Source organism: Saimiri boliviensis, chromosome 6 (assembly GCF_048565385.1).
Source record: "Saimiri boliviensis isolate mSaiBol1 chromosome 6, mSaiBol1.pri, whole genome shotgun sequence".
In the NCBI taxonomy this organism is placed as follows: domain Eukaryota; kingdom Metazoa; phylum Chordata; class Mammalia; order Primates; family Cebidae; genus Saimiri; species Saimiri boliviensis.
Window position 1 is genome coordinate 85688342 of NC_133454.1, and position 13179 is coordinate 85701520.

Genomic DNA, 13179 nt, shown 5'->3' on the forward strand with positions numbered 1-13179 from the left:
ATGTTTTGCTTTATCATGCTCATGTTTTCCTCTATCTTCTTGAACATATGGAGTTTATTACAGCTTTTTCAACTTTGAAATACTCTAATTTTTTACTTAGTTTTATAATTAAATAATCGCCACTTTAACCAATAATACCACTGGGCATGGCTAGCACCTACCAATGCCCAATTAAGTGAATCCCTTTCCACCACGGTAGAACTGTTGGTCCTCACAGCCTGTCTTGGCCTGACAACTTTGTGCTAACCAAGCCTGGGAGTAGGGGAAATAAGAATAGCTCTAGACAGACTCCCACAATTCCTACCTATAAGAGGCATAAATGTTTTCTCAGATTGTATATAACTTTTGTCAATTTTAAGAAGCCTAAATGATTGTTTTTGTCAGTGTTTTCCAGCTTTATAGGTGCTTTTTTAGGAAAGCAGATTTGCTTATCTCATCTGGCTCTAGTTGGAAGTCTCTTATAATAGCTGTTTTTCCTGTCTTATCTATTAACATCTGTGCCATTTTGGGGTCTGTTTCTTTTGATTAATTTTTCCCATTATTCATATTTTTTTCCTGCTTTGCAAGCCTGATAATTATTGGATGGATGCTATACATTGTGAATTTTACCTTCTGGGGTGATGAAGTTTCTGTTTAAATATTTGAAAACTTTGTTCTGAGACACAGAACAATTTGATCCTTCCTAGGCTTACTTCTAGGTGTTGTTAAGCAAGGTCAGAACAGTCACTAAGTAGGGGTAATTTGTCCCCGCTACTGAGGTAATACCCTTCTGGTGACTCTACCTGATGCCCCATAGGTCAGGAGATCTTTCCATTCTAGCTAACTATTCCTGGCCCTTTATGAACCTTGCAATCGATTTGTTTGCTATATTCTGGTGTTGCCCCTTATCTTTGGTAGTTTCTCACATGCATATGCTGATCAGTACTCAGCTAAATACTCAGGGGAAGCCTTTTGCAGATCTTCAGCACTCTTTCTCCATGAAGCTTGCTCCTTTCTGGTACCCTGTCTCACAAATTTCATCTGCATTAGCATCCCTAAATTCTAAACTCTGTCTCTCTACTCAGGGAGCCTGTAAAACTTCCTTCATAATTGCCTGGAAACTTCCTCCTGATAGTCAGCTGCAACAATTGTAGTGCTTGCCTTACTTGTTTCTCTTCTCATAGGAAGCACTGTCCTGTACTCCTACTGTAAATGTCTGAAAACCATTGTTTTATATAATTTTGTCTTAAGTTTTAGTTGTTTAACTGGAAGAGTAAATATGATTTTGTTCCTTCATCAGGGTTTACCATGGAATTCCTCTAGGTGTTTATTTAGGATCTCTCTCAGTCTACAACTAGATATTTTAATCGCAACCACTAAAATCACCACACTATCTTCTTTATTACCATAATGAGCAGCAGCAGCATCACGACCACTAACATTGACAGAATACTCACTATATACTAGAGGATATATTTAAGACCTATAATGATATTAACTGCCTTTTTTTTTTTCCAGAGGCAAAAACTAAAGTAGAAAGACATTAAGTATCTTGGGCAAGCTGATACAGTGAGTAAAAGTGGTAGAACCAGTATCTTTAACAGAAACATTCTGACATCTGATGTTGACAGTCACAGTAGACAAATATTCTAGGGGAAAAAAGGTACATCAGATCATCTATATTTATTTTTGTTACTTTCAGCAAATGTTGCCTATGTTCTGTCTGAATTTAAAACAAGTAGTCATGTTATATACAGAAGAAAAGCAATGACTATAAAGAGAAGCATGGGAGATTTTGGTAACCATAGTTCCTTCAATTAGCAAATGATAAGATTATTTTCAGAACATCTTCAGTAATAGATAGGAATTATATTTTAAATTTAAAAGACTTGATTTATGTTTTGTTCTATATATTTTTACTCATATGTAAAATAAAATATCTAGTAAGTAAAAAGAAACATTTCCTTTGTTATTAACATAGAATATGGTCAAGTCAAATTACCCAGAGAGCTCCCTAGGAATTTGCATGTGGTCAAATGAGTAATAAAATTCAGCTGGCCCACAAAGAGGGAGCGGTAAAAGCAGATATAAATTTGAATTTAACCAAGGAACATTTTACTCATCCAGTAAAGACTTGGTTTGGTGCAGTTCCAGTTGGTAAACTTACTTATAAAATGACTTCTTTATGTTAAAATATTTAATACTCAATAGCTCAAGTCACTGATGTTTGATACTTCAACAACCACGAATAAGCAAAGTGCCTTGGTTTGAGTTGGAGTGTTCTGACTTATTCACAAACACAAACTCTGGGAACATAAAATACTCTGTTTCCATACGTGATTCTGTCTTATTACATGTAAACTTCCTATTGTAATATCTCAATATTTCAAACAACAGACCATAAATGTTCACCTGTTTCTTTAAAGAATCTAAAGAATAGGTGGCATTAAATTAATTCCTTTGGATAGAACACAGACAGAACTATCTCTCTTAATGATTTTCACTTTTCTTGATCTTTGGTATTTGGGATCCACTTTTACTTTCTGGAATCTCAATATTACTATATGCAAATTTTAGAAAACAACAATTTCAGTGACTGTATAGCATCTGACGCTTAGTTTTGTTGGTTTCAGCTGTTTCCCTTGTGAAGATTTAATAATTGCAAAATTTCTTCAAATGCAGTACTTTTATCACATTACAATAAAGCATTTGTACTTAGCATACTCCTCCAAGTAGATAAGTCAATTATACAAAACAATTGTTTCTCTGTTTGAATTTGATAATTCAATATAGAAAGTAACTGCAATCATAAAACCAACAAGCACCACCTATGGGTACCAGCTGCAGCACAAAATTGCAGTGGCTCATCAATTTCCCTCTGTCGCCAAGTGCCTCCTGGCTGCACAGTTTCAAGACACCGAAAATTAGTGAGAAAAGACATTTATTAATGTCCCAGGCATAATTTGCGAAAGCCTGTTTATCCTAACACAACTATATGGCAGCAAAAGCATTATTAGGCAATGACAACTCATTCCCTAAAGGCCAAATTTATAACTAGTTTTGAAGGAGAGATCTTCATCAACAAACCATACAGAGTCCAGCATCAAATTCCATTTTGTACTTCTTTTTAAACCTAAGGTTTCAAGATCCCAATTGTCTGGTCCTATAAGTTAATTCCCTCCCTGTTTAAGAAACATGGAGAGAAGTACCACAAGTACATGACAAAGACTGGCAATAAAATTATGGCCATTCATGCCAATGAACATTAAAAAATAAAAGCCAGAATCCAAAAGGGGAAAACTCTTGAGAAGTGAGTTTGCAGATTGAGGTAAAGATCTCACAATATGGCACTATTGTTATCAAAAGGGAAACACCTGTTTCTCAATGCTCAATCATGAAATTTACCATAAAGAGGGACATTTTGGGGTTGCTTTATGTTGCTATGTTTCCTGCTGTTTATGCGCAACATAGCCTGCTTTGCTACCTTTCTTGTGAAACTGTTTTTCTGAGCTGTTTCCACAATCCTGCAAGGCGAGTACCTTAACTTGAGTTACAGGGCTGGTCCCTCTCTTTTCATTTTTTATCCCAGTAGGTGAGACCGTCCCTGCTGTGTTTGGTGGCTGTGGAGTTGATGGCATCTTTGCTCCAGGTGACACCTGCATGCTGGCCAGCTGAGCGGCATAGAGCTGCTGCAAAACAGGGAAGACAAACATTGATCTCTTTAAATGCAGCTGAAATTGAGTTTCAAAAAAAGACTTACCATATTGTTAGATTTCTCAGACAGTCTTGTAATTTCTTTCTCACTATTTTTAAAAAAGGAAACTAAGAGAAGGAAAATAATATAACAGAAAGAAAGAAAACTGGTAAGGGAGCCACAGTTCTGTTCCTGGTCCTTCTAGCAACAACTTTATGACCCTGGACAAAGAATTTGATTTCTTTAGAATTCAGGGTCTGTTGTTTATTTTTTTAAATTGTACAAAAAGGAATTTGAGTAAGTAGTCTCTAAGATGCTTTTTAATGCTTAAAATCTTTAATAAAAGTTATTTAAATGTCTGGGATGTCCACTCATGTAATATCAATATTCATGAATTACAAAACTAACCTGAACATTTTTAAGGATTCTTAGAAGAACTGCATCATTATTATTCGGCACTGACTATGCCTCTCTTGGTATTCTGATCCTTCTGAATGATAAGTGCTGTCCTCAAAGCCACTAAGGTCCAATGGCAGTCATTGTTTACCCAGGGTCTTACTACTAGGCAGCATATAACATAATCCTCAAGAGAATATGGCCAGATTGGTAGCATTTTTTTTTTAAGTCAAGCTTCTCTGAACCCAAACCAGCTAACAAAGTGCTTCCTTCATGCTTCCAAACAGATCACCACACTTCTCTTCTCAGGTTCTGCCTTTGCCTGGAACTCGACATTTATCTTCATCATATTATCACTGCTGTTTCAAGGTCTTTTCTCAAGTATTTTCTACAGTTCTCTTTGGCAAACCAATGATCTTATTACTCATCAGCTTATTACTTATTACTTATCAGCTTAAAATGGTTCCTCTTCTCTGAGACATGATAAGCAGACACCCTGATGTTATGAATCTTTAAATTATCAATCTGAAAATATGTTGATTTCACTAAATTAAGGCCAAAAATGGAAAGACAGGTGGGCTAACCTCTTTTCATATAATTTTCATTTTTATTAAAGTCATTCTTATATATAGCTTTACAAGTTAAATAGTACTTTAAGGTTTAAAAAAACAAAAACACCAAAACAATAACAACGAAAAGAGCATGACCAAAATGTACAGTGCACAGCTTCCACAGCCAAGCATGATGACCTTCATTTCCTTACCCTGGTCTTCCTTATCTCACCTCCTGTTCTGTGGAGTCCATTCCCTTCAATTCATTTAATGGTTTAACTGGTATTTTTTGCCTTATTTGTAAGTGCTTATAAATGTTACATTCTTATCTACATATAAAGGAAAATGAAAGGTTCACTTTCATACACTGAACGCCACATGTGCTCCAATGCTTCACTCTCCAATCTCTTAATGTTAATATCACAAATTTTAAAATTAGTGTTTACTGTTTTATTTTATGAAGATACTAGCTCTGTAGTAAACTATACTTAATTTTCTCTTTCTTAACTTTTAATTTTGTTAGATTTAATATTTACCTCACATTTTGTTTTCATAATTTTTATGTAACTATCACTAATTCTCAAACTCACTGAAATCAGCAAACTCTACGCAGTGTAATTGAATATATCAGGTAATCTGTGAATCCTGTTTTCCCTTGGAGACATCCTTCCTGGAATTCTCAATCTTCTTGCTCCAATCTGAACTAATTTATTCCTCAGGCCTACCTACTGCAGATCTATGGCACTTGGAATTCCTTTTGCCTCTCCTGTACTGATGTTCTTGTTTCCTGGGTATCAAGTTTTCTTCCCTTTTAGTTAACTGCCCTTGTTTCCTGGGTATCATGTTTTCTTCCCTTTTAGTTATATGTAGGTAAGAATGTAACATTTATAAGCAATTACAAATAAGGCAAAAAAATACCAGTTAAACCGTTAAATGAATTGAAGGGAATGGACTCCACAGAACAGGTGAGATAAGGAAGACCAGGGTAAGGAAATGAAAGTCATCGTGCCTGCCTGCGGAGGCTGTGCACTGTACATTTTGGTCATGCTCTTATTTTGGTAGAGCATATGCTCCAAGCACTTCCTGAGAAAGGTGAATGTGAGATTAATTATTTAGGAATTAACATTTCTGGAAAATGTTATTATATTCTTCTCACCTGACTGTAGATTGACTGTACAGAATTCTAAGTTGAAAATAATTCTGCCTCAGAATTCCAAAGATATTGATCTGCTGTATTCCTATTCTTCTTACTAAGGAAGCCTGACATTATTTTGATTCCTGATCCTTTATATGCAATCTATTTTCTCCTCTGAAAGCATCAGGATCTTCCCTTTCCACAGAATGTTTTGAAATTTCACTATTATAGCCTTCTGTTGACTTTTATATTCATTGTCCTGAACACCCAGTCAGGCTTTTCAATCCAAACTCACGTCTTTCAATTCTAGGAAACTTTTTTTTTGCCAAACCTTTTATTAATATTATTATTATTTTTTTATTGCATTTTAGGTTTGGGGGTACATGTGTATCAACTCTCTTTTTTTCTTATTTTTCCTTCTGTTTGTTACTCTGACCTTTTGTTACACTCTATGACAGATTTTTTCACAACTTCATCTTCCAAAACTTCTCTAAATGTTTTAAAGTTTCTGCCATTATATTTTAAAGGTACTCTTATTTTCTGATTGCTTCTTTTCATAGCATCCTGTTCTCTATTCTGTTTGACAATATTAATGTTTTCTACATTGTTGCCACTCTTTTCTTCCAATGTCTTTGAGTTTTTCTATTAGGGGCTTTTCTAAAGTGTCTGGTGTTCGCTGACTGTTTATTCATATATAAGAGCAATGTACTCAAAAGCTGACCAGAAGGTCTAAGTATGGGGTAGACTTACTGATTGATGGGCTTCAGCATAAGGTAATGACACAGAAAGTCTGCTTTTTCATTGGGGAATCCCAAATGTCTTAGACTAGACCATTTTTTAGAGAAGTGTCTTCAAATTCTTGCCTTGATTTGTGTATAGACTTGCATGCCATCATTACATGAGCCAAGCAAGAGAAGGATCTCACAGTCTGGTCTATCCTACAGACACCCTGGTTTTCACCATGGCACCATCACTCATTCTCAGCTATGCCTGATGTCCCAAGACATAAACCTCTCAAGTTCAACTTCTCAAGAGAATAAATCTCCAGCTGCTTCTGCCAGGTTATGTGCTCATGGGGCTGGGAGGGAGAAGGCAGGGATGGTAGTTACCAGGTTGCATGAGGTTAAGGAGGGATCATCTTATATCTATTTTCAACCAGTCATCCTGTTGACAGTTCCACCTCTTACAACTGTTCCTTTAATGATACACGATGCCTTCAATTCCTAAGCATTTTAAAGGTTCAGTTCGCAATTGGGCTTGATTCTTTTTGGCTTTACACTCCTAAAGCTTGGGTATCAGCTTTCTCTTTTCTGCTAAGACAGTTATAACTCATCTATCCATTTCTCATATTCCAATTTTTTTTGTCTTCTCTTTCCATTTCTACTTGAAAGTTTACACCCATAATTCTTAACCATCAGTTTATTAGGATTTGGATGAAACTAACAATAAATGAATACGCTAATCTGCTATGGTTAACCAGAAGTCAGACACTCCAATCTTAACACTATTTAATACCTGAAAACTTTGTTCAAATATTTTCTTTTCTTCTTATAATCAAAATTAAGCCATTACCTTGATGGTCACATTTCTCTCATAATAAATAGAAAGCTTCCTAGACTATCAACAAGAGAGAAAATAGCTCAAACTTTGTCATATTACTAAGGGAGAAAAAACAGGTGGTTCGTATGTAATTTCCAGCATTACTATCATTCAGATGGACAAATAAAAAAAATTACAGTAATCAAAAACAGACCTTTCAGCACATGTAATTAAATGAAAGCTTAATAAAGAATAATTTGCAAGAGCCAGATGTGCTTATGTCATGATTGTTGCTTTCTTTGGAACAATTTTTCTAATATAACAAGCCTCTAAAGAAATTAAAGTTTTATAATTCTGTATGCAATGACTCAGTGGCAAGAAAATTCACAAGCAGACTCAGTCAAATTGCCAGCACTTAGGCAAAGTGATGGGGGCATCTTTTGGTTTCTGTTTTACTCTGCTGTATCATTTTCCTTTGAAATTCAGCCAGATGTCTTCAAAATGGAGACAGGTCAAGCTTCTGAAAATGTCTGCTTGGATTAAGGCAGTGAAGAAAAGTTCTGTATTGAATGGAGTCAAGATGGTTAAGAGACAAAAACATGTTGGCAATATAGTACTGTAGCTGGTATCATAACCAATATATCCTACTATGAGTATTAAAGTCATGAAATCTTAGAGATGCTGAGTCATTAGATATAATTTATGCCATCATTTTTACCTCAGTAATTCAAAAGACCAAATGAATTTTACTCTATTTTGAGTCCTTTAGGAAATTTGAAATAGTGAAAAATGCAAAAAAAAAAAAAAAAAAAAAAAAAACCACACCCACATTTCTGGAAACAAGTCTATGCTTTTCAAAAAAGGTGACTACGAATCCTTTAGATTGAATGAATAACACAGTTACTTTTCAGGAAAAGAGTAGTGTTAATTGCTTCTTCTAAATCTCTGATAATAATTTATTTTATAACTCTTTTAAGTGAGTTGTACCCAAGAAAGGCAAGACCACATAAACTCTGAGATTCCTTAAAGCAGGTTCTTGTGAGTTGTGATTACTGATGTATTAGAGAGAAGAAGAGGTACTGCCACATTCCATAACCCTTTTCAAAGCTGGGTAACTGGACAGTAGGATATCAGGTGAGATTTAGTAGAATAAGTCTTGAAATAAAAATCAGAAAATGGAGTCCAATGAAAAGACAGAAGGTATTCACAAAAATTAAAATATCCATATTCCATCTAACAAAACATGTGATTTTAGTTTAAATATCATTCTCTTCAGATTGAATATTTTAAATTTGTCTTGAATAATGTGAATGTCATTCATTGAATAGGTATAAACTTACAAAATAATTTCACAGCTCACCCTCTAAACTACCATTGGTTGAATTTGTTCCATGTGCAAGGCTCTGTGTTAGGGCCTGAGGAGGCTTCAAAACACATAGCTCTAAAGGAGACATAAAATATAAATCCTTAGCACTTGATTTGCACTTTCATTGTGGTCCTTATCACTATTTTAAGCTTTACGTGTAGTTGTGCAAATGTATCTTATCCTGCTTGATACACTGTAAGCTCATTGAAGGTATGATCTACCTAATAATTTTTGAATGCTTAGCACCATGAACGGTACCTTGCAAATAATAGACACTCAATCAATAGTTTCTGAATTACACACTATATAAAATCATTGCATATTAGGAAGGAAAGACAGTGTCTATAAATGAGGCAACATAAGTGGTATATCCTTATATTTACTATATATGCAATGAACAATTTTATGATGTTAAGGTTAAAAACAAAAGGCAAAAATTCAGTCCCAGTTTAATCATACTGTTTCACATGAAATTAATCCTTTGAAGTAGCGTGCTAAAACTTTGACTAGATAGCTACTTAGTAACAATTGCCTCACTAACCAGTAGCAGCATTTCTAGACACCAAATACAATTTAGCTGAAAACCAAAGAAAGAAGGCAATTCCAGTTACAATAGCTACAAAAGAAAAATACTTAGGAATATATTTAACCAAGGAGGTGAAAAATTTGTACAAGGAAAACTATACACTGAGGAAAGAAATTGTAGATGACATAAACAAATGGAAAAACATTTATATCTGATGGTCATGAATCAGAATAATTTGTATCTTTAAAATGATCATACTGTCCCAAACAATCTACAGATTCAGTTTAATCTCTATAAAAATGCCAATGTCATTTTTAGAAAAATTAGAAAAAACAATCCAAAAATTCATATGCAACTAAAAAGAGCCCCAAGAGCCAAGGCAATCCTAAGCAAAAAGAACAAAGCTGAAAGCATCACATTACCTGACTTCAAATTATACTACAAGGCTATAGTATGTATGGTACTTGAGTAAAAATAGACATGTAGATCAATGGAATAGAAGAGAGAACTCAGAAATAAAGCCAAATACTTACAGCCAACTGATCTTTGACAAAGTTGATGAGAACATGTATTGGCAAAATGACACTATTTTCAATAAATGATGCTGGGAAAATTAAATTGCTATATTCAGAAGAATGAGACTGAATGCCTATCTCTCCCCATATACAAAATTCAACTCAAGATGGATGAAAGACGTAAGTGTAAGATTGAAACTATAAAACTACCAGAAGAAGACCTAGGGGAAACTCTTCTGGGCATTGGTTTAGGCAAAGAATTAATAACTGACGCCCCAAACTCACAAGAAACAAATACGAAAATAGATAAATGAGACTATGTTAAACTAAAAAGCTTCTGCACAGCAAAATAATGAACCAACAGAGTGAACAGACAATCTACAGAAGGGGAGAATATTTCTGCAAACTGCCTTAAACTTTTCTAATACAAATTATACTGTTTGAGCCATAACTAATGAGCACTACCATTTTTTTCTTCTCAGTCTAGTTACTTACATAAAGTTTCTTTAAATGCTACTGCATCCTTTTTTCAAAGAATTTAAAAAAAACCTAGTTATAGCCGGGCGCGGTGGCTCAAGCCTGTAATCCCAGCACTTTGGGAGGCTGAGGCGGGTGGATCACGAGGTTGAGAGATCGAGACCATCCTGGTCAACATGGTGAAACCCCGTCTCTACTAAAGATACAAAAAATTAGCTGGGCATGGTGGCACGTGCCTGTAATCCCAGCTACTCAGGAGGCTGAGGCAGGAGAATTGCCTGAGCCCAGGAGGCGGAGGTTGCGGTGAGCCGAGATCGCGCCATTGCACTCCAGCCTGGGTAACAAGAGCGAAACTCCGTCTCAAAAAAAAAAAAAAAAACAAAAAAAAAAACTAGTTATTCTAATAAAATAGCTTTAGTTAGAAAATTTCTTTGCAGACTAATGGTTTAAGAAGGGAAAACGTTAAACTCTGATTAACTATTAAATAAAGGTCTACGAAAAATATCATCCCACATATAACTCTCAGATCATAGTTCACAGTCATAATGATGATAATAATGAATATTCATTTGTAAACATAGTTGAGGTTTAAAAATCAACAATATAGTAAAGCTTATGACGAACTTAGTTCAAAGTCTCATAAACATTTAAACTTCAGTGAAGACTGTTTTAGTCTAAATACAGATTTTTTTCTGTTTCAATTTTGAAAAATGCTCACTGATTGTTTAGGATATTGCATTGTTTCTTTGTCCAAGATACACAAAAGACCTGCAGTGTATATACGTAAAAATAAACCTAGCTAAATATGTTTAGAAAATTATAGAATTAGTTATATTTTATAGAAGTACTTTAAGAAATTATTTTTTTGTTATGGATTAAAATGTTCCACCATTATTACTGGCAGCTTTAATAAAGTAGATAGCATTAACATTTTGCTAAGCTGAACAATCACATATTTGACTCATAGAACTGAAAGGGCATTAACAAATCATTTAGTCTAGTCTGACTTCCTTATTTTCTCAATGAGCGAAGATCTAGCAAGTAGCTTGCTCAAGATCATGTAATTAGTATTGGAGCTAGAAGAAGAACTCTCCAGCTATCACTTCAACATTACTAGAATCTGTATCACTTAAAAGTAGAAATGGATATAAAATTAGCCGACTTTTGTACCTTCCAAGTACATTTCCAGTATTGATAAATTTGACCAACCTTTTAAATAAATTGGATTAAGAAAGTTATGTGAAGTTCTCACCAATCCACAAATACCTGATACTTGTAGTAGTATTTGCACTCCTTTGTGTTCTGTGGCTAACTCTGAAGATAAATCTATCTTCCATTTGGATCTTAGTGACACTTTAATAACCAAGCCTGTTTAGAGTCAACCCAAAGCAGTAGGTCCTACCAATCAGACTCAGCCTTGTGGTGAAACTCTTTAGTGCCTGCCAGTACACATAATGGTCTATAGAAGTACCTAAGAAATGTATTGTGTCAGAGAGTGATGTTATACCATGATTGTATTTGAAAAGAAAAGCATGCTTTGTCCAAATACAGCCAAATTGATGTCACATTATAATGAGTGGTGTCACAATGCAACTTATTTACATAATGTGAAATATATATTTATATACTTGCTTTCTATGATACAATCATTTAGGATCTCTAAAAGAGAGTAGCACACAGACAAAGTATAAGGCCTTTTCTCGTTATAAACATGATTTTCACGTAGCCACATAACCAGTTATATAGTTTTCCAATAATCACTCCTATTCATTTATGTGTTAATTTAACAAATATACATTGAGAACTAAACTCAGTGAGGCACTGTGCTGGATATTTGATATTTATTATTTTATTTAATCTTCACAATAATTATATAAGATAGAAATTATTACCCATTTTAGTCAATCTTACTTTTAAGCCTGTATTCTTTCTGCTTTTAAAATGAAGTTATTTTAAATAAGATACACAGTGAGCCACAATTAAGCCAATTTCTTGTTTCTAGCCACTAGACAATGATCACTGTCCAAGGAGAAGAAAGATTCTGATGTGATTGCTATTCTAAGCTCTCAAATAGAAAACTATATTTTCAAATGTCTTACTGTTACTCTCTAAAGTGGCATTTCAAAATCTTCAAACGGTCAAAAAAGAGGTAACAGCAACACCAGTCATCTTCAAGGAATAAGTGTCTCAATTTGATCTAGACAATGCCCTTCTCCAAATCTTCGAACCACAGTAGAAAACCCCTAAAAAAATTAAACCTACTTTAATTTTTTAAAGACTGATAAGGTAAAAAAAAGAACTATGCAGAGTATAGGTAGACATAGGAGAGCTTGACAAAATGGGAATTGAGGGGCCTTTAAATTGGCACCAGTATACTCCAGTATACAAAAACCAACATTAAAATAGGAGGCACAACTTTACATATCAAATTCTTTTTGGAATAGATTATCCTGTGCTTTGTCATTTCAATTTAGAAAGGACTTAAGTAACCTGCCAGAATCTACCCCAGAAAGAAAGAAATAAAAGTCATCTCTCAGAATACTACCAAACTCGTTCTGCAAGGCCAGTATTACTCTGATACCAGAACCAGACAAAGATATATATATATATATATAACAAAACTATAGGTCAATATCTCTGATGAATATTGATGCAAAAATCCTCAACAAAATACTAGCAAAATAAGTTTGACAATTTGTTAAAAAGATCATTCACCATGACCAAGTGGGATTTATCCCTGGGATGCAAGGACAGTGCAACATATACAAAGCAATCAATGTAATACATCATATCAACAGAATGAAGGACAAAAATCATATGATCATTTCAACTGATGCTGGAAAAGCATTGATAAAATTCAACATCCTTCCATGATTAAAAAACCCTGTTAAACAAAATTGGAGATAGAAGAACTATACCTCAATATAATAAAGCCATATATTTCAGACACACAGCTAATATTATACTGCATGAGGCTTCTAGTCCCTTCTTTTTGGACAAT

At 34.4% G+C, this 13179-nt stretch overlaps 1 protein-coding gene across 33 annotated transcripts in view; it reads right to left on the reverse strand.

Annotated features, from left to right (window-relative positions):
• Positions 1–13179, reverse strand: part of SOX6 (SRY-box transcription factor 6) — a 785339-nt gene that overhangs the window by 80492 nt on the left and 691668 nt on the right. For 32 of the 33 annotated variants that reach the window (XM_074401148.1, XM_074401147.1, XM_074401149.1 and 29 more), the window contains one exon: positions 3519–3668. In XM_074401148.1, coding sequence (XP_074257249.1) covers positions 3519–3668 — 150 coding nt within the window. The remainder of the gene's footprint in view (positions 1–3518; positions 3669–13179) is intronic. The other variant, XM_074401141.1, reaches the window with a different exon arrangement.